A 23,655-nucleotide genomic window follows, 5' to 3' on the forward strand; every position below is an offset into this window, starting at 1 on the left:
CAATAACCTGCCTGCCAACAACTTTTAAGCTACTCACAGGCATACTAGCTGATAAAATATACAGCTATCTTAAAGCAAATTCTCTTCTCCCAATTGAACAAAAAGGTAACAGCAAAAATTCAAGAGGCACAAAAGACCAATTGCTGATTGATAAAATGATTCTTAAAAATTGCAAACGTAGAAAAACCAACCTTCATATGGCTTGGATAGATTATAAAAAAGCATTTGATTCGGTGCCTCATAGTTGGATTTTAAAATGCACAGAACTATTTGGTATTAGCAAAAACGTGCAAAAATTTTTGCAATCCAGCATGAAAAACTGGAAAACAACATTGGTTATAAATAGAGAAGAAATTGGAGAGGTAAACATAAAAAGGGGCATCTTTCAAGGAGACTCATTATCTCCTCTATTGTTTATATTGTCATTGATCCCCTTAATTAGAATTTTAAATAAAACTGCCCATGGTTATCAAACTGCGCAAAAAGTGCAAAGATATTTCACCTTTTATACATGGACGATCTGAAGTTGTATGCAAAATCAGAGAATGAACTCAGATCGTTGCTAAACACTGTGCACATATTCAGTCAAAATATATCAACGGATTTTTGGCTTAGACAAATGTGCAATTGCTGGAATAACAAGAGGAAAATTTGAAGATATGAACGAAATCGAGCTACTGAATAGTGAAATAATCAAAGCAATAAAATTCGAAGACAGCTACAAATATTTGGGAATTTTAGAAGCATCAGAAATTCTGCACAATAAGATCAAAGAAAGAACTAGAGCAGAATACATAAGACGATTAAGAAAACTCCTTAAATCAATGCTTAACGTTGGAAATTTGATAAAAGCAATTAATACCTGGGCCATACCTGTTCTGAGATATTCAGCAGGCATTGTTGAATGGACCTAGCTAGAGATGGAAGATTTAGATCGAAAAATTCGAAAATTAATGACAATGCACCATGCCCTTAATCCTCGCAGTGATATTGATAGGCTCTATCTATCACGCAAAAAAGGAGGTAGAGGATTATTACAAGTGAATCAAGTTATTGAAGAAGAAAAACGAAATTTAAATGATTATCTGCAGCAAACAACGGAAAATTTTCTAATTGAGGTAAGGAAAGAGGGTTTATTTAAACCCATGGAGACAAAATTGGAATACAAAACCAACCAAGTAAAAGTGAGAACCGAAAGATGGAAAAATAAGGCATTGCATGGAAAATACCTTCACAGCATAGAGGACAGCGCTGACAGCAACTTGACCTGGCAATGGTTGAGAAATGGAGCACTAAAGAAAGAAACAGAATCGGTAATTTTTGCAGCACAAGAACAGGCCATTAAAACCAACGTTATGAAGGCAAAAATACAAAAAATTCAAGAAGACAGTAAATGTAGATTGTGCAAAGAAAAGGAAGAAACAGTAGACCACATTATGAGTGGATGCAGCAAAATCGCACAAATTGAGTACCGAAGAAGGTATGATAACATAGCTAAGATGATCCACTGGCATTTATGTAAAAAGTATGGGTTTGAAGTATCTAAAGACTATTGGAAGCATAAAGTTCACCAGAAAGTTGTTGAGAATGAAAAAGCTAAAATACTCTGGGATTTCAAAATCCAGACTGACAAAAGCTTGGAATGCAACACACCCGATATCACAGTAGTTGAAAAAAGTGAAAACAAGGGTGTTACGTTTATCGAAATATCAGTACCAGGAGATAGTCGGATTGACAACAAAGAAAATGAAAAAAATTACAAAATATCGCGATTCGCAAATCGAAGTTGAACGAATCTGGCAAAAGAAAACAAAAGTTGTTCCCATAACAATAGGTGCTTTAGGCGCCATCCCTAAAACATTGAAAAAACATCTAGAAGCACTCGAGTTAGGTGGATTAAAAATTGGGCAGCTGCAAAAGGCCGCTTTGTTCGGCACAGCTTTTATTTTCAGAAAGTATTTCCACACCTCATAGGCCCTTGGGTAGGGCCCGAATTAGTGGAATATAACCAGCCTTTTCTTAAGACTGAGGAAGCAAATCAAGCTTTGATGAATATTATATATATATATATATATGGTATGAAGATATGTTCATATTTTTTATAACTGACTGAAATCCGAGAATTAGACAAACGATTAATTTATTTAACACACAACATGTTTCGTTGGAAAGCCGACTTCTACAGGCGTGAGAACATTTAAAGCAAAATAGAAAACACTACAAAGAACCATTGTACCACTACAAAATAGACTATAAACTTCTGTTAAGTTTGAACTGTAGCTACAGTCCGGGCTAAAGTTCTATTGTTAGGCATCTGCGAGCGTGTGACTTCACGAGTGCGCCAGTATCTGATAGCAGAGCTAAATGAATCCGGTAAATTAAAACAGGTTACTTACATGCTGAACTACAAAGCGGGCAATTATGATCAACTTAGGAGAATACTATCTTTGGTCCCATGGTATCAGTTACTGAATGGGGAAAATGTCAGCAATGCATGGGAATCTTTGAAAAGGGCTTAAATGAGGAGGTATCTGTATGTATACCTAGTGTTCGAAGAATAAATAGGTTAGGAATGAAATGGATGTGCAACCTTATTAAGCAAGAGAGAAGAGATCCACAAGAAGAAGATGATGTGGAAAGAATATCGTGAAAATATGAGTGAGAGGAGTTATGAAATATATAAAGCTCAGGCCAGAAAAGTAATGAGTATTGTGAGGAAAGCTAAATCGGAGTATGAAAAGAAATTGGCCATGCGAGCTAAAGGCAATCCAAAGAATTTTATCGTTATGCGGCAAGCAAAAGAAAGAATGAATGTGGAAGAATAACTTTATTGAATGCAGATGGTACACAAGTGTCGAATGCTAAGCAGATTGTTCAGTTAATGAGTGCTCACTTTGCTAAGATATATCAACCAGGTGTATGTAACATGGTGGACAGTGCTACTGCTACATTGGATGAAAAGTTGAAGGTTCATGAAAATGAGGTTCAAGAGCTGTTGCATAACCTGGATAAGAATTGGTCTAGAGGGACAGATGGAATATCAGCCCGTTTGCTAAAGGAATGTCCAGCTGAATTGGCTACGCCTTTCACATGTTTGTACAACTTGAGTCTTAGCTCAGGAATGGAAGGAATGTATGATAGTTCCATTGTACAAGGGTGGTGCAAAAACTGATGTGTCTAAAATCTTCACTACCACGCCAGAGATACTGATAGGTCCGTAGTGAAGATTTTAGAGAAGTCGATAAGAACTCGCCAACTTGTCCACCAATTCCCACCCTTAGCCATTACAGATAGCTGTCCCAAGCGCATCATTGATTTAGTAAGCATTCGGGGAAGAGAGTACGACAAACAGCTGTCATCATCGCGTGGTCACTTTTCCTAATAGTATTTATTTTGGGCTGAAATAATGTGAAATTGGATGACATGTTCGTCATGATTATTGTAAATTACTCTAGACATCAGATCTACTAATGTTTCGCATTTATAGTTAGAATATTGAATTTTTAGCGAGCAATGAGGAGAACTGATTTCGAGCTGTCATTTTTAGAGGCAATCACAGCAGCGTAAATGACAGAAATTACACACTAGAGTTGTTAGATATATAGCAAATGGTTGCTTATGTCAGCATTAGCAGAATTTCCAGATGCATAATTTACTTATTATAAGAATCTATGTTGAAACTTCATTTTTCATTGAGAACTGCATTATATTGCCCACTTTAATATTTCCCTCTCACTTTTTTAGACGGATCATTCAACTTTGACGAGTATCCCGAAGAACAAATTAGCCAATTCAACAAAAGTAAACTTGGAGGCTTAATTTCTTACTCAGTTCATGTAAGTAAAATATAGATTTTTTTAAAAGGGATTTAATGCATCATTTATTGTTTCAATCGTAATGGTAAATTTTGCTTTGGTAACGTATACTAACATTTTTCAAAAAAAAAAAAAAAAATCAACTAACGCCTTTTATTCCCTAATAGGGAGTAGGCGAGGACTTATATACCCTATCTAGCTTTTGGAGACTGAGTGGGCAGTTCAAACTCCACCGGTAGCCAATCAATTTCATTATTGACATATTAAGCGCACATTTATATAACTGTATATTAATATGCTAATCATGTCACAGTTGTGCATGTTAATAGAGTGTTGGATGTTTGCAGTGGCGGCTCGTGGCTTGAAATCGTGGGGGTGCTGCAACTTTCGAAATATACATGTTTGGATAAAATATCAAAATTATGGCAAAAATTAAAAAAAAAATTAAACATGAAAAAATATTGTTTATTATCGCAAAAATTATACAGTTTGGTATAATTCAAAATTACTTAAAAATAAAATATATTCTTCTTGTTTTGTTTCATGAAAAAATATTGTTTTATTTTCTATAAAATTATACAGTTCGGTATAATTCAAAATTACTTAAACATAAAATCCATTCTTTTTGTTTTGTTTCGAGAGAAAAGGTCAATAACTTTTTCCTTGATGTTTGTGTGACTGTTGAAGAATTTTTTCTCCGTTGAAATCATCGCAAGTGCATTTAACCTATCCTGATTCGTAGTGCTCCACAGAAATGTTTTTATTCTCTTTAATGTTGAAAAACAGCGTTCAGACACTGTTTTTCATAGGAATTGTCAAGAGAATTTTTATCAATACAGTAATTTCACTAAGAACACATCTAAATTATTTTTTGTTATAAATTTTACCAACTCGATTAATTTACAATAATCATGCATGTTGGGTCTACTGTAGAATACTCGAAGTTCAGTTTCAAGTTTTTCTTTGTTGATCATGGGATATGCTTCAGTGGTCAATTTTATTTCTTATGTAGGCAATTTATTCTTAAAATTAGCTAATTTATTTTTGTTAAATAATTTAACAATAATTTTCTAAAATAAAAACTATAACAAATGTTATGTCTTTAATTGTAATGTCCAAATATTTAAAGAGACGGAGTAAACACGATAAGCACTACGAACACTCTGCTACTGGCGCAAACTGCATTTAAACAATAGTGGAACTGCACGACGGACAGTGCCGCATTACGCTAATAGCCTGCATTTCACTATGACGTGCATATGCTTGCGCGCGTAGCAATATGACACTGTGGTAAATAAACACAGTGCTGCTAGCGTCCTTCGCCCTCCTAAGTGCTACAAGATGGATTTTTATTATTTTTTATACAAAATAAGAGAATTGTATAGGATTGTTGATGATAAAATTAAATATTACAAGCAATTATAAATAAATTAGTAAATATATTTATATATCGAGAAAAATTGGGGGGTGCTGAAGTTCCGCAGTGCCTATGCATGAGTCGCCCCTGGATGTTTGCCTGTTTTACAGAATAATCAAGTAATCCTATTTCAGGGATAGGAAAAAACTTGCTATTTGTGTATGTGATCAGTTTTTAGAAAGGTATATCTTTGCTATTTTAAGTTGACATTTTGAAGAATAAAAGATTTTAGTTGTTCAGGAATATTTCATGAGGAAGGCTGTTCCAGAGAACAGAGGGAGATGGAATAGAAGAGGAAGAGGAGAATCGGGTTCGGTGTTTTTGCAAACGGACTCAAAAGGAATATAGGGAAAGGGATGACAATTTGCCCAGCTGGCATCAATGCCAGATGCGATCAAAAACTCTGGAAATGTCAAGAGACAAAGCTGTCTTCCTTATAGAGTTCACCATAATTGCAGCTGAGAGCTCGTCTTGATATTCTGTAAGATGTCTGCAGGTAGAGACTTCTCATGTAAACCAGAAATTATTATTTGTCTAAATTAGAATCGATCTACGAGGCGCATGAATACATCCTAAAAGAAAAATTGTACGCTTATTCTACTATTAATTGTTGTGTTGCACTTATGCAATGAAAGACAGGAGAAAAAATGTAATTTGCTCACTTTTGTAGACTTACAACTGGAAAGAAAAGAAAAAAAAACATATGTTACTGTCTCTTCATTAATCTAATACCTCTTCTGAAGTATATTCGGTCTTCTCTTCTGCAGTTCATTTATATTTTCATTTAACTTTATTGAGACCACATGTTTCTAAACATAAAGCATATTTATTAAAATAAAAAATATAACCCGACTAAATTCGAGTTGCCGGACTTATATATAAAAAAACTACAAAAAGTAGTTCCACACAATTAATTTTTTAATTAATTATTGAAAAAATTTAATTAATTTTTAAAGTTTTAAATCAGAATTCTTGGCCAATTCTAATTTTTTTTAAAAATATTTCTTTTGAATCTATAGGTTCAAAAATATATTTAAGATATAAATATTGCCCCATTTTATTCAAAATATACCATGTTCACAAAGTTTCAAGACCTATATTATTTTTAGGAGTTTCAGCTACCCGAAAAAGCGATATATGATTTGTGCAAGAAGATGAGTGTTGATAATGGTAAGATCTTTAAAAATTCTTTGTTAGGATTATGTGGAAATTTTCTCTTTGCACTTTTATTTTTTAAACGTTTTGTTAAAAAATGCCATTATAAGTTACAAAATCAATAAGCAATGATACTCGAGATTATGTACCAGTTCGCATTTTTATACAGATTCACAAGGATTCTACTGATTATTTAAAAAAATTAGGATGACAAATGGATTGTTATGTAGCACAATGAATTCTAAGAAATATCTTCGAGACACTGGAGTCGCTGGTCTAATAGTTCAGCAGCACTGTCTATTATTGCAAACGTGTCGTAAATAGGAATTCATTCACAGTGTAATAAGCGTGCTATTTACTTGTTTGTTATTTATATTCCACCGTTATTACTAATTTTTATATATATATTTCTTTCTTATTCTAACTAATCCTTACTATTGTGTACTTAGTTTATCTACCTTTCGCACTACGAGTTTTATGCCTATGGATACTAGAAAATTTATTTGATAAGACAGCGCGCCACCAGTATCCTTTATTTGGCATAAAACTCAGTAATACGGCCGGTTGACTTCTCTTTCTTTCCTTCTCTAACCCAAATTCCTTCAGTAAAACTTTACACAAAGAGTCGTGATCTATTTGCACTTAACTATACACTTTGGCTATCTTACTTGGTTTCCCGCTCTTAAGTTCGCTTTATTTAGGAACAGTGCATTGTAAAATAAACAATCAGGTGGCACTCTATTGACATAATTAAAACACATTTATTTACATAAAAAAAAATCAAAGTACATTAAATAAGCGATAGGAATGTTACTCTCTCTATACCTATCCTTATACTTTTGGTATAAAGAAACAACTTTCCCTTTTCAATATTAAATGACTATATAATATAATTACTCCGTTACTTCTCTGCTTAAGAAAATCAGATTGCCGAGACTAATTTACTCATAAAGAGATTAGCTAGCTATGGCAAGTTATCTTACAATTTATATTCCAGTTAACAACAAATCAGAGGACTCTCTTATAGATATTTCTTATCAGTCCATCTATGACATCTCTTAGATTACAAAAAGAATGTACATAAAAGGATGTAATACACATTACAGAGGCTCTTTGTCACGACACCTTCCAAAGGTTCTGCATCAAAAGTCACTATGGTTTTTCTCTCATCACAGGCCTTAGATTTCCATCTGAAGAGTCTTGTTTCAGGGGGAGCTTCGTCGGAATATTTGGCGAGTCTTGAACTGCAATCTTCCCGGTACTCAAAAGTTCAGGCAAGAAGTTTCAGCATACAGGCTTGAAGATCACTCTGCTGCTTTTAGTTTTGGTTGACTTCCCGCAGCACTAGGACGTCCGACCGGCATTTGGCTTTGGCTGTTCTCCCAATTTTTCATGGCATGGGTTTGTAAAGTCTGGTCCTCTGAGTCCGATTGCTTCTGGTTTTCCACCAACTGCCTCTGGCTCTCTTCGGTAACAGTGCTTCGCCTCTCCTCTTAGTAATTGGACCTCGCCCTCTGCTCTCTTGGCAACTGGATCTCACCTCTCCCCTCTCTTGGCAACTGGATCTCACCTCTCCCCTCTCTTGGCAACTGGCCCTGGACTCTCCTTACAATGTTCGGCTCAATCCCTTTTATTTTCGACTTTTTGGGACCTTGCATTAAGGGTTGTAAACCCCGAAGAAATCGGCAGTTCTTCTCGATCTTTTTGTTAAGGCCGACCCGTTCTTCCATATCCTTCGTGTACTGTTTTTTCGTTGTCTTGTTGGGCAGCGGAAACTTCTCTGAAACTAACGGATCTCTTTGATACTAGCTTTGAGGGTGTTCATGTACAGAGCTCGCAAACGACTTTCTCACACACTTAATCTTAAACAACTTTCTTGTGCTCTTATACATAGCTATTATACAAAACTTCTGATGGCAAAGCATTGCCTTTATTTTTGACATTCTAGAAACTTTAGTTAAAACAGTAAATACAATCAATGCACTAACACCATAGGGTTATTTACATGAATCTTTAACATAAAATACATAGAGACAAACAAAGTTATTTTTATAACAGTTCTCATGAGACTTGACCTTAGTGAAAATCGATGTAAAGCGCTTTGGTATTTTTAAGCAACATCAAGTTTTACAGCAGTTTATAATCGATTATCATTTCTGTATATATAAGCTAGCAAGGGAATTAGAAAACAATATATCGAAATATTCGGAATTTAATTATCCACACTACATTTCGCTAGGATTATCTCTTCTCCCTCATAAACCATATAAAGGCACTATAAATAATTAGATCATCATTATAAAATAATAACAATCTTACAAATCTATTTATCAAAAATATAAAACAACAAAAAAGCCAACCAAAAATCATTCAAAAATGACAGGGAGCCAACATAAAAGCATTTTGAAATCCATTTCAAAACATTTGTGACCTCAGGACCAATAGTACCCCGCATGAGCCCATGTTTCAAAGATGCTTCCTTTTAAGAGCGCAATTGGAAGAATGATGGTACATTGCACCCTTTGATTAGAAAAGGCCTAAATTCGATTCTCGTCACAATGGAAGGAATCTTTATATGGACTTTTTCAATTGAACATGAGTTAGCCGATCTCATTCGGAGGTAGCAGGGTTTTTCATCCCGCATACAGACAAATTGGCCCATCAGAGCAATTTACAGACCAAAAAATCCGAGCTATGGTGGTGGTTGTGCCCAGTAGATGCCGTTGATGGAGATGATTGATAGTAGAGGTTGGTGTACTGGTAGAGATGGAGAGTTGTACAGTAGGTGTCCTCCCGCGATTAGTCTTCGGACTCCTTGGAGGTGTCAGGAATAATTATAATATATCAACATCTAAATGCTGCTTCTAACAGAACTTCGACTAGAAGCCACATCAAATACTGTACACCTCATGTACTCGAAAGGCACCATGAGAGTCACCCTTCTGTCACCATGATGATGTTAGTGCATTCTTCCAATCTGACATATCGCTCTAGAGAATGGTAAGCAACGAATTCGCTCATTTTGACCCTCTCGGGCTCGACATTTACTTGTCTCATTCTATTGCATTCATATGCTGTCTTAATCACTCTTTAAATTTGTAAAAATTATTCCCATCTCTTTGAATATATAACCCTGAATATAGATTTTTCCAAAATCCAAATATTTTGCTACAACCATTTCCTCGCAGACGTTCTGTTTCTCCCTTATACCTTTTCTTGTATACTGTTCCCCGAACTTCTCTTCATCATAAGGCAGCTATGGGTCATATCCATTCACTATCCAACTTCAAACATACAAAACCAACTATTTGTAATCTTTCATTTCTCTGTCTGCTGTAACTTGTCTCAAGCAGTTGTTCGACAATCACAATGACAGGTTCTTTGTTTCTTTTAAATTACTTGCAAAAAGACAAGACTGATGTGCTATATGTTTTTGCATATGATTTTTTAATATTATTTTTATTACATACAAATATAATTATATATAAATATATAATAAAATATAAAAAATAAATTTTCATGAAATCGTTCTTAAATAAAGTACAATTGCTATATTTGTAAATGAAAAAGAGGTGAGTCAAAAGCAATGCCAATAGTCACTGGAAAAAAAAAAAAAAAACTTGAATATTCTGATGAAAGTAGATGGGTAAATGGGTAAACCTTTGAATAACGAATTACATTTCCTACCAAAATATGTGTTTATTCTTTATTCTAGAACACAGAGCTGCGATGAAAAAAGCGGTATTCACTTATCTGTTCCAGGGAAGAACTCATCCAGATAATCGTATAAATTACAACGTCCATGTAAGTAAATGAATATGCTGATTTCAGTTACGTTTCATACGAGATTTCCTTGAGGCATGAGATTAACGAACATAGTCAGTCACGTGCGTCATTGAACATATCGAGGGTAAAACGATTGGTGTGTCCAGTGATGTGCATGACCAATCTACATTATTATTAAGATTATGCAATTAAAAAAACAAGTGCTGTTAGAAATTCTCAGATTTCTCTCAATTTTTTATTCTCTAGCACATTTATTTTCCTAACAGAGCTGTTAGTCAATAGACAGCGAAAACACTTAAAAGTTTAGTGTATTTTTACAATCTACTGCTGTTATTATTATGTGACACTTCCAAGGAAGTCCAACAACTAATTGCCAAAAGACGCTTTTTCTCCACTCTTTCACTCCACACAAACCCAACTCATAGTCTCCAACTACGTAACGACTCTACTACTACCACCATTAACACACACAGTCATCTACCGTCCCCCCACCACTACGAAAACACAACAAAACAAAACCAAAAAGAGTTAGTATTATGTTAGCATTATGTATTCTGTTAGTAAGTTATAGTTCACCCACCGTTTGTAAATCTCTCCTTGGCATTTTGCCAAGAATAGTCGATTCATGGTGAAGGGGAGAAAGAAATGAAGGATGTACGAATCGGTCGCCAACATGCGAAATCACGTGCTCTCTTGTCTGTCGCTGCACTAGTACTAGCTTGATTTTTGTTGTTGCTTTTTTGCATTTTTTTTATTATTAATTTGTATGATGGATCCAGTACAGTCAACAAGTTCTGTTGTTAAACGTTTCAGTAGCTCTTGCAAAAGAATATTGAATAATGTGGTGACATTCTGCGAAAAAGAATCGTCAGAAGGCCGTCTCCTTGTTCCCCTTTCTCAAGTCATAAAACGTGTAAGTGCAATTGCGGCCGTATCGTGGGTCGACTGTTAAAAACTTCCCCCCACCACTGCCAAAATTTAAATCTCTGGAAAAAAAAAAAAAAAGCGTCAGAGAAAGAACACCATCGAAACCGTAGCTTTGAATGATTTTAATGTAGACGTTATAAGAAGAACTATTCACGAATTTTACGTGGTCGAGAAAAGAGTGCCAACTGTTCCGAAATTGATTCCTGTGCTTAAAGAAACAATTAATTTTCCTTGGAAAAGAGAAACTTTAAGGAAAATACTTAATGAAATCGGATTTTGTTTTAAAAAGTCCCAGAATAAAAGGAAACTTTTCATCGAGCGAAGTGACATTGTTTTATCTAGAACGCAGTATTTGAGAGCAATAAGATGTTTCAGGGAGGAGAAAAGACCGATTGTGTATCTAGATGAAACTTGGATTGATAGTAATTTAACTTATGGAAAATGTTGGCAGTCTAAAGAAGAATGTGGAGTGCTACAAACCGGAAATGCCTCGCGGGGCATAATAATTTTGTGTGTGGATGGAGAAATGGGTTTTTTACCGAATTCAAACTTACTATACAAAGCCAATTACCATAGGCAAATGAATTCTACGATCTTCGAAAAGTGGGCAGAAGAAAAACTGATTCCAAACCTTCCTTAAAATGCTGTTGTTATAATTGATAACGCTTCATATCACTCTTCGATCAAACAAAGTTCCAAATTGGTCTAATAAGAAGCATGTTCTTATGGATTGGCTCTCTGCAAATAACATTCCCCAGATATGCAAAAAATTGAATTGCTTAATTCGGTCAAAAGAAACTCGCCCACAACTAAACTATTTAAATTCGACACGATGCTCAAAGAGCATGGATTTCTAGCTTTGAGGCTACCACCATATCATTGCGATATTAATGCTATTGAGTATGTTTGGACAGAAGTGAAAAGTTTCATTCGCCATCGCAATGTAACTGGAAATATTGACATGTCGAAACTTTATAAGCTTTTAGAACAGGCAATTAAAAGTATTACAGTTCAAAACTGAGGAAAATATTGCTCTCATGTTACCTCATTGGAAAATATGTATTGGGACAGAGACGGAATTATCGAAGAATTGTGCGAACCTTTGGTGATCAGTTTAAGTGAAAGGGATGGCGATTCGGACACCGATTCAGATAACTATGAAGATTAAAAGGATTTGATAATGGTATTTTTTTTCCAACATTTTTTTGCATGGGTTTGTTAAAAGAGTCACAGCAAGTCATAAATAATTAATCGGTTTAGGACATTAAAGTATCTCAGTTCTCTCAACTGTAAGTTTAGAATATCTAAATTCATTTGAAAAAAGTTCTGTTTTTCTGTATAATTATTTTTATTTTATAGAAAACTTTCTTAAAAATAAACTTAGTTAAATTTTTGTTTTATGCTATACCTTTTTTAATTTTGTTAATACTCTACGTACATTTTTCCAACTGTTATACAAGCAAAATAGTTACTTTAAAAACTACAATGTTCGTAAAAGAAAAGCTAAATTTTCCGACCTGTAATAATAAACAAACACATCCCAGAAGACAGATTGATTACCCTATTATCGGAATGGATTCTCCTTTTTCTGACATGCGCAGAAGTGTCGTGGGACCTCTAATCGGTGGGCGAACTATAGCATTATATTAGTATTATATTATGTTATTATGTTTTATTTAGTCTCCCTGTCTAGTACCTCTGCTTGTTTTAAACCATTTACCCAAATCATTACCTATTCTAACTGCTGCAACTGCATTCTTATACACACATTTTAATATAGCTATTAGTTTTCTCTCAATTCCATAGGATTCTAGCACTGCTCATGTCATTTTCTGGTCAATAGTGTAAAATGCCTTCTGAAAATTTATTATAAAATTATAAAATTTTATAATCACCTAATGAATTTTTATTGAATTTGCATTAAAAATATTTTTATCCGTTCAACTTGGCTACCCGCCAAGATACATACTAGCCATACGTGTTAGCTAGTTATCTTAAATCCTGAGTCCGCCACTGAATGGACTTGATTAATTATGATGACATTATAGATATATTTGTTAAAACCAAATATATCTATTTGGTTTTAGGCAGAGAAAAAAAAAATTTTAGTTTTTAATTTAAATTTGAACTGATTTATTTTTATACTTTGTTTTTTTAAATGCAAATATATGTAAACCAATGGTAGTTACTTTTATTTTATTAAAATGAGTTATTATGGAAATGTCGACTTTTATTTTTAATAAACTAAAAAAATGCATATGAATTTGATTAACTGAAATAGACTTGTTCTTTTGAGGCCTCATAATGATGTTGCGCATAGGGTCTCCAAAAGTATAAATGCGGCCCTGATCACGTAATTACTATTATAATAATTATTGTAATAGTAATTACGATATATCATTATATTGATCAGTATACGTAATAAACAATTACTCGATAAGTGCAGAGTGTACTGAACGCACCCTGCGTTGGACACTGTTCCAAATAGTGTATAACAGCAGAACGACTTCAGGTATTTCTCTTCAACAAACAAACAAATAAGCAAAATTAATGTTATTTCTAATGCAGATGAAAGGACGTTAGCATGGGACACCAGAGAATTGGTGAAAGAAAGAATGGAGTTATTTTATTTAGCGTATGATGATGTATAGGTCTCAGTATAAAACATACCAATTACATAAAACAGCATAAAAACAATTGTAAAAATCATATTAAAAGGGGTACACTAGGTTGAAATGATTAAACATCAAAATTAAGAATCAGGAGTCAGAGCTTAATCCTTAAATCCCAGATCCGCTCCAGGGATTCTGGGGTCAGTTTAAAAAAATACTCTTTACAACCATAGAATGAGTAGATAGGGCACTCAAGCACAATGTAATTGATAGTCTGGATCCCTCTTCCGCATTCACAGTTTGGAGTATCAAACCAGTTCCATTTATGCAAGAGATGCTTACATCTCCCATGTCCTGTTCTGATCCGATTTAAAGTGGTTCATACATGTCTAGGGAGATTGACGCCCTCCAGACGAGATGTCGGATTTGAGATGGGTATTTGAAGATTGGAGGTATGTTGAAAGCAATACTCTCCCCATGACTCGCATAGGTCGAAGTTCTGGTCGTTTATTTGTATTGCACTCCTCCAGGCAGGGTGCCTGGATTTCAGTCTTTGTGAAGTATGGAAGGAAATGTCTTGATGGATAGGCAAGGAACTGTTTCCAATTATTTTTGTCCATAGTTTGCTTAAGGCTTGGGTCCTGCAGAGCGAGGGAGGGGCTATATTACTGAGAGTTGGGAGCCAGGAGCCAGGAATAGATCTTAAAGCTCCAGAGATTATCCTCATAGTTTGATTCAGCTGGACATTGACTAAAGAAGCGTGTGCGCTATTCAGCCACACAGGAACACAATACTCTGCTGTGGAATAGACCAAAGACAGTGCGGTAGTATGCAGTGTGTTGGCATCAGCACCCCAAGGAGTACCAGCAAGTTTATGCATTACGAGTTTTTAATTTTCCAGCAATATTTTTTAAATATTTAAATGTCAAACTTCTGTCTAGAGTAACTCCTAGGTATTTTGGATGATTGCTAAATTTCACCTGTTTATTTCTGAAGTAAACTTTTGGGATATAGTTGGCCTGAATATTACTTAAATGAAAGGATGCTACTTCAGTTTTGTTCGGATTAGGTTGTAATCGCCATCGTCTAAAGTATTTATCAAGTACAGCCCAGATCTTCAGTTAAGGTGTTCTCAGCTTTTTGGAATGTTGAATGTTGAGTTGCAATGGCAATATCGTCAGCATACACGAATCTCCGTGATGCTGTCTCTGGGATATCACTAATATATAAGTTAAACAGCAATGGGGAAAGAACTGACCCCTGAGGTAGGCCATTTTTAATCTTAAAGAATTTACTTTGGGATTCATTGAGAGATACTTGTATCCATCTGTCTGCTAGTAATTTGATTAATTAGGTTGGCTAGTTTTGGTGATGGGATAGTTTCTAGGAATTTTAAGATAAGACCCTCTCTCCACACTGTGTCATAGGCAGCAGAGAGGTCCACGAATACCGCTATTGTTTTCAATTTTTATAATCATTCTCTATAAAGGTTGTCAAGGCCAGTACTTGATCGCAACAACTTCTGTTAGGTTTGAAGCCAGCCTGTTCCTGTGGAGTTCTGTTATGTATACTTGAAGAAATTCTATTGTATAGCATTCTTTTGAGAAGTTTCAAGCAGATATTTAACAAGGCAATAGGACGGTAGTTGGTAGCAATTATAGTGTCTTTGCCAGGTTTTAAGACAGCAATGATTTTAGATCTTTTAAAAATTGATGGAAGTATGCCAGAGTCCAGGATATTATTGTATATAGCAGTAAGCCATTGAATAGTGTTTGGTCCACAGTTCTTAATGAATTCAGGTTAGATGTTATCGAGTCCACCCGCCTTCCCAGTCCTCAATGAGTTAACTGCCTGGGTGAGTTCCTGGGAAGTGAAAGCCTGAGATAGTGATGATGGTGGAAGATCTGTTTTTGAGATTTCTTGTAGCTACTTTATCTTGAGGATATTTAGTCATTGAGACTATATGCTTTGATGTGTTTCGGATCTATGGCGGGCAGTTTACCAGAAGTCCTTGTATTAGGGTCAAGCTTCCTAATCAGGGACCAAGCTTTTCGATTAGAATGAGTAAAATTAAAATTGTTCATTGTTTTAATCCATTTGTCTTTTCTAGCATTGTCAAGAGACTTCAGTAGCTCAATGGCTACTGTAGAGTTATTATTAGTAGAGAATTCTTTATACAGTTTTTACTGTCACTATTCCAGCCTGAGATATATTCTTTCCTAAACCTCTTGGAATGGTTCGTTTGGAAGCATCAATAGCAATGCCAACAAATCTATTGTAATTGTTTACAGTGGGCTTTAAATCTTATTACAGTGTCAACCTGTTTCTTAAAAGAATCCCGGTCAGCTTTAAGAAAGTTCCACCTAGGTTTTAATATTGTTCTCATGATTGGAATATTTAGGCCTACTTTATAGATTATAGGTAGATGTTGGCTATTTGGAAAACTGTCTAATACTTTCCTAGAGATGGGAATTTGGCTGCCATAATCGTCTGCAGTACAGAAGCACAAATCAGGGTTATATCATCTTTCCTATCTAGAGGAGAGAAAGCTCGGTTTATCTTTGGCATCAAAGATCAGATAGAGGTTTTGATTTTTCATCCAGTTCACTAGTAGGGTACCATTTAGGTCATCCTTTCTATAGCCCCAAAGGGAGTGATGACTATTAAAATCTCCCAGGATTATGCTTGGATGTTGTTGCTGGGAGAGTACTTGATCAGGCCATTTAGCTAAGGGAGGTTTATACACGTTGGTTATAGTATAACCAGATATTATAATAGATACACTATATGTGTCCTTGCTGGTACTTGGTTCACAGAACTTATAATTAGAAATGTCATTTTTTATATATGTTGCCACCATATTTGGGATGGTTTATGCAGTTAATCATCTCTTAACCATATATTTTCCTTCTCGTTAGTAGATCCAGATCGTCCTTAGTGTGAGATTCCTGTACTACAACTACATCTATTAGATGGTAATTCAGGATCTTAGTAAGAACTTCGCATTTAGCCCCACTTATGCCTTTTATGTTTAACTGGCATATTTTTAAGAGTGAGCCCATATTCTTGATTCTCAAATCCTCGGTAGGTTTGTCTTATTATCTGAGAGCCTGTGTCCGTTAGTCCTGCTAGGAGAGTACGGATCCATCTGTTGCCGTAGAATATTTAGTTTTATCCAGGGTGCACCACGAGGAGGCAGTCTACGTTCTCGTATTTCATAGTGACGAAAAGAAAAGCTTATGGACAAGAAGCAATGCAACCAGGAGATAGTGAAATGGTAGTCTGGGGTATATAGTAGAGCTTAGTGAAATCGTGGAGCAAGGGCTGCTGAAGGTACCATATCAACATCGCTGTAGACAAGTACATCCATACATGTTGGCTAGTTATCCTACATGTGATTTCACAGGACATATGTTCCGTCCAGGAATGAACATAGGATTATCACGGCAACTTTACCTTAATGGATTTTCTTCCATCTCGGTGAAAGGATCCAGGTTTCAATGAGCAGCTTCAGGATATAATGAATCTAGGCGCTTGTGATAGAAACTGCCCAACCACCATCAGAAAATTCGAAAGAAATGCATTGATTTATTATGTTTACCTCAGAGAGGTAGCATAATGGGGTATTTCTGGAATTTCGTGGGATGGACTCCTTGGTGTATCAAAGTTGTTCTGATAATGGATCGTTCTATGTTATTCAGCAGGTAGCTGTAATAAACTGACTTATTTATTCATTCATTATTCATTAATATTTAATTATTATTCATTATATGCATTGATATTTTTTTTTTTTTTTTTTTTTGTGCAGGAGATCAGTATTGATGCTCATGAAGCTCTTCTTCCTGGAGAAAACTGGCAACTCGTTAATAATGAAAACGGTTGGTATTCAAGTATGTGTAAGCATAACAAAATTTATGAGAAATCGACAATATGAATTTCGAATCGATGGTATTCCTTAAAAAAAAAAACATTTTGACGTTTTGTATTAATTTTTAAATAAGAATAAACTGGGAAGCGGCTGTGTAGCTTAGTGGAAGTAGTGTTTGCACCCGCAGCGCCATACCGCAAGATAAATGACCAAAGTTTGATTCTAATAACAGAATAGAGGAATTTTTTCGAAGCCTTTCTTCGACCGGTTCTCGAGTTAGTCTATATCTGGCACAGGCAATCGAAGTGGGCTTCTTCCCCAAGAAACTCGGGTTTTTCGAATCGCAAACTCAAGAAAACCGACTGCAGTACCGTACCCACATTATTTCAGACAAGAAAAATACAGTTTTAGGGTTAGTAATAATGAGATGGCTGCACTCTTCATCGGATACTGTTTATAATTAGTGATAGTCTTGGGAAGATATCACTGATTGGTTACCAGTGGAGATTAAACTGCTAAATTATTCTCCAGTAGTTAGACAGGGCTAAAACGGCATCAGCTACACCTACCTATAGGGGAGTAAAAGGTATTAACATATTATTATTATTCTTGACACCTCCAAGGAGTCCGAAGACTCATCGCAGGAGGACACCTATTTTACAACTCTCTATCTCCAGCACTACACCGAACCTCTATTACCAATCATTTATGTCAGCGCCATCTACTGCTCACTACCACCACAGCTAGTATTTTTTGTCTGTAAATTACGCGTGTTCTGAGCCGATTTGTCTGTATGCGGGATGAAAAACCCGAGTTTCCAGGGGTGGGGGGGAAACCCTGCTACCTTCGTATGAGATTGGCTAAACTCACCTTCAACTGAAAAAGTCCATATAAAGATTCCTCCCGTCATGATGAGACTCGAGCTTAGGCCTTTTTCAAAGGGCGCAACATACCATCGTTCTTCCAATTGCGCTACGGAGGCGCTGATAATAGCAGATCTTGATAATGATTATCATTATTATTATCCGTTATCAGAAATATTCAGATCACACTATCGCAATTGCATTAATTTTATAGAAGCTAATTTAAGACCTTTATTGCTTCCGTTATTAAGAAAAATAGAAACTGATAAATACTGGACAGTTTCAAGAAGTGAGCAAGTCCTACATGCATTTTGCAAAAACGCATATAATATTTTTTACACAACTGTTCCCATATGTTATTTCATGGTTCTTCATGGATGTACTTATTGAAAAGGTATATGTTCACACACACAAAAAAAAACCCTGCAAAGCAATTTAAATTTCAGTTGCATAATTTACAGAACAAATATTGAAAGTCCAAATAATAGTAATCACTCCAATCTAGCTTTCAAATTTAACTCAATTTTGTTGCAATTTAATGCAAGATAAGCGTAAATTGGTTTGAATAGGTCCATTTCATTATATATACCATTTGGAAATTATTGCAATCACGACGGACTGGCTAGATGGAATTAACGTAATTTGGAATTTATCATGTCGAGTTATTATAAGTATGCTTTTAATCGGATTATTGTTCTTGGAACATTTGTTGATCTCTGGCACAGACAAGCATATTCCCAAATTTTTAATATCGCTATTCAACACGAAGCGAACGCAGAAGCTTGCACAATTTCAGACAATAATATATAGTATTAGAGACCAAAATATGGTGTCAGTTATCTGCTATACTTGCCTAAATGGGGGTTTATAAAATCAGTGATGGCCTTTCACCAGCATGTGATGGCTAAGGGGGAGTTAGCTGCCCACTAGCCCTCTAAAGTTCATTATGGCTGAACAGTTTTGGCTACTCCCTTTTGGGAATAAAAGGCATCAGCGATATTTATACAGGATATGAAATCAAACAATGACAGATTCAAATGTGCTGTGGTCACTATGCAAGCGTATTATTATGGGATGTTTTTTTAAAATCATTTCTCTGATCATTTCTTTACAAATTCATTAGATTTCTGGCAAAATGTCAAATCTATTGAACTGACGCCTCTTTAAGAGCCAATTTCGTAACACACAGTTCTTAGCAATGATCAGTAAGTTAAACATGGAAGAGCTATGGAGCTTAACTCTAATGTGACACTACTTTTGTTTCACTTTCATTTTCATGATGACTGTGTTATTTGGTATAGGCATCATTCTCGACTTATCTAAAAACAACACCATAGCCACTAAAACTCAATAATTTCCTTGTACAGTCTCAGCCTGTAGCCTCTAATTAAAATTAACCTAAATAAATAGAAGGTTGGTTCCACACTAAGGGAAAAATCTTTCTTTTATTTGCACTATGAGGTTCTGAAAAATTCTTGGCCTAACAATGAAAAACGAATTTATAATTTCAAAATTATTTTTTATTTTTCAACAAAATCTCCCTTAAGACTAGTAAATTTATTCCAGCGATACTCCAGCGCCATTATTCTGTCCCTGTAGTGGTTCCCAGTAAGATCTGCAAAATATCCCTCTACAGCTGCAATCACCTCTTGATTCGAAGAAAAAAAAAAGCTGACCAGCGAGTATTAGTTTTGGGAAGAAATAGAAGTCGGAGAGAGCTTTCTTGAAAGACTCAGCTTTCTTGAAACTGGAACCTGTTACGATTTTCCGGGATGTTACCGTTTTGCAATCATGTACACATACCTGCCATTGAATCAGAAACCTTAATGTTGATATAGTTAAACGTTAATTACGCAGCGTAATATGCAAGTACTTAGTCACGTGTGTCACAATGTGTTTTAGTCAACTATTTATGATCGCTGCTGGTCACTAATAGGAAAAACATAGGATCTGTCGGAATTCGGTAAAGGGCTTATTGTGGGAGGAGAAATGATTTTGAAACAGCACACTGGGTTCTCAAAGGGTGATATATCCCAAATATTTAATCAGTAGAAAAATAACCTGACTCGTTGTCTAAGGGATGTAACTATGGTCCTGTCAGAAAGAGATCGCCATTATCTGAGAAGGTTTGTACGGACAAATAGAACTTCCCGTGAGCTCAAATAACCGAAGCATTTAATGAAGGCAGTTCTCGATTTATATCTCACTGAACAATGCACAGTGAATTGAAGAGGATCGGTACTGGCAATCGCATGCCTATACGTAAAATAAAAGTTTTTAATTGAGTGGCCGGTATGTGTACATCAGTTTCATTTCTAATTTACAAGAAATGCTTAACTAGTCACTCGTGAATTATTTATCATCACCTGCCTTCTGCCAGGATAATAACGCCGATTTAATATTGCAAAGTATAAACTCACCAATCATTCATATTCATACTGCATTATCTTCTTCTCCCGTAGTCCTAAATGGACTGTTGGATCATTCATGGCTGGTAGGTTAGCCTCCTCCAGTGATCTCGGTCTCTTGTTCGTGATGTCAGTTGAGAAAGGGAGGAATTTGTCCATTTTTTTTTATGTTATCAGTCCATTTTAATCGAGATCGGCCCCTAACCCTTGCTCCTGGGACGATTCCTTCTAGTGTTTGCTTTGGAATGCCATTAGCCCTCTCCACATGTCCGAACCATTTCATGTCTTCTTCTGATGACAGATAGAATATTTTCTCTTTTTCTCCCGTCTATTGAATCAATCAGTTTTCGGACATTTTCATTGGTTTCGTGAGGGTATAGGGGATGCTCAAAAGTATTCTGTAAGTTTTCATTTCAAAACACAGGAGTCACCTCTCATCTTCCTTCAATAAAGTCGCCTCCATAACGCATTTGAAGAACGACGGTACATTGCGCCCTTCGATTGGAATAGGCCTAGGTTCGATTCTCGTCGCGACGAGAGGAATCTTTATCTGGACGATTTCAATCGAAGGTGAGTTAGCCGATCTCGTACGGAGGTAGCAGGGTTTTTTCTCCAGGAAACTCGGGGTTTTCATCCTGCATACAGACAAATCGACCCTTCAGAACACACGCAATTTACAGACAAAAAATACTAGTTGTGGTGAGCGATAGATGGCGTTGATGGAGATGATTCGTAGTAGAAGTTCGATGTAGTGGTTGAGACAGTTGTAGGTATCCTCCCGCGATGAGTCTTTGGACTCCTTGGAGGTGTCAGGAATAATAATAATAAAGTCCAAGCCTCACACCCATACGAGAGGACAAAATTCACCAAGGTGTCAATTAGTCTTAGTCTGGTTGCGATTGCTATTCTGTTATCTCCCCACAATGGTTTTAACTTTTGTAGGGCCACGGTTGCCTTAGCAATTCGTTATTTAATGTCGGTTTTTGAACGACCATCTTGACTCAACGTGCTTCCTTACTGCATTATCATATAATGCTAAATAAGATAATTATTATGCATAAATTTATTTATTCTTTCCTTCATCCATAACAACCACGTAATTCTCTCTTAACCCCTTAATGTACCAATTAAAAATCAGAAAGCGGTCGTTTTCTGCCAATGTTTTGGGCGAGAGTGATTTGCTGGATCAAATTCATCATTATTTCAAAAATAATGATGAATTTGTGCAAACACAAACGAAATAGCCGATACACGCCGTTGGCAACTTTTCTCGGCTGTAAGGAAATAGGCACAAGATTGTCTGGCGTCTATATTCGGTTGTATTTATATGTGAAACCAAAATTCAAAATCAATTTTGGGGCAATAAACAAAAGACGTGTCACAGACGTCTTTGTATGTTAAGGGGTTAGGTTTACATAAATTTGTCGATAATCTAACCTTCATCTCTTGATACTGTATGATGAATCTTTTTTTGCTGTGGTTGTTTTGCATGACCATTAATGAGCAAAACCAGGAAGCGCACATTCAATTTTACAGCCAGGAATGTCACTTGAATTAACAAAGACAGTCAAGAATAAAATAATTATTAAATGCATCATTACAAGTCATCATAAGAGAGAGAGGCATAAGAGAGTGGAATGAAGAAACCGCGCGCAAATCGCAAATGTAAAATTTAGATCGCCGCCCGTCTCCTCTCTTTATATGTATATATATATAAAATGCTTATTATGTTAAAGATACCAAGCTATTTTAAATATAAACCTGGTTTTTTACTAAATTTCCCAAGTAAGCAAACAGACAAGTCAGTCAAGTTTGCGCCTGCAAGTCTAGCTGACCCTGCACGCAGTGCAAGTCAAGGCAACTCGTGGTAAAGGTAGATTAAGCTCTGATCACTATTCTTAATATTTACCCTTAAGGCAAAGCACATCTCCTAGAGGAGATGTATGATGCTATGTATTAAAGGCAAGGGGGCCACTACCCAGACTGGTTTCGACCTTTATTGAGGTCTCGTCAGTGGGAGCCAGGCTAAGAAATACTAAGTTTTAAGTAATACAGAGCTTATAAATATTTTACCAAAACAAGTCACCATAAGGTGCTTTGACCTTGTTAAATAAAAATCTCAGGATGAGAGATAGATGTAGAGAGTTTTTTTACCTTGGGTATAATAAATTTTAAAGACACCAAGCTATTTTAAATATAAACCTGGTTTTTTTTTACTCCATTTCCCAAGTAAGCAAACAGACAAGTCAGTCAAGTTTGCACCTGCAAGCGTTGCAAGTCTAGCTGACCCTGCAGGTAGTCCAAGTGAAGGCAACTCGTGGTAAAGGTAGAATTAAGCTGTGATCACTATTCTTACTATTTACCATTAACACGTTCATTGCCAATCACGCGATATCGCGCGATGCAAGCTCTCACCAAACGGCCGGTCACGCGTTATCGCGTGGACGTCGCTAACTAAATAAAAAAAATAAAAAAAATTGCCCCCCCCCCCAACACGAAATTCCAATTTTCAGCTTGCCAATGAAAGTGTTAATGCAAAGCACATCTCCTGGAGATGTATGATGCTATGTATTAAAGGCAAGGGGGATCACTACTCAGACCAGTTTCGACTTTTATTGGTATCGTCAGTGAGAGCCAGGCTAAGAAATACTAAGTTTTAAGTAATGCAGAGTTTATAAATATTTTACCAAAACAAGTTACTAAAACAGGTTTATAAGCTCTGCATTACTTAAAACTTAGTATTTCTTAGCCTGGCTCCCACTGACGAGACCTCAATAAAGGTCGAAGCCAGTCTCGGTAGTGGC

At 35.8% G+C, this 23,655-nt stretch overlaps 2 protein-coding genes across 3 annotated transcripts in view; one reads left to right on the plus strand and one right to left on the minus strand.

Moving 5' to 3' along the window:
- The window catches only part of LOC150102410 (trans-L-3-hydroxyproline dehydratase-like), a 106,880-nt gene that overhangs the window by 63,494 nt on the left and 19,731 nt on the right, over window positions 1–23,655 (minus strand). The window lies entirely within an intron of this gene.
- LOC150102411 (uncharacterized) overlaps window positions 17,357–23,655 on the plus strand; it is a 415,154-nt gene continuing 408,855 nt past the window's right edge. The window contains exons 1-2 of the mRNA XM_090399571.1: window positions 17,357–17,416; window positions 17,521–17,602. Of these exons, the coding sequence (XP_090255697.1) occupies window positions 17,357–17,416; window positions 17,521–17,602 (142 nt within the window). The remainder of the gene's footprint in view (window positions 17,417–17,520; window positions 17,603–23,655) is intronic.

Source organism: Typopeltis vanoorti, chromosome 10, assembly GCF_054136105.1.
Source record: "Typopeltis vanoorti isolate ZY-2024b chromosome 10, IOZ_Tvanoo_1.0, whole genome shotgun sequence".
Classification (NCBI taxonomy): domain Eukaryota; kingdom Metazoa; phylum Arthropoda; class Arachnida; order Uropygi; family Thelyphonidae; genus Typopeltis; species Typopeltis vanoorti.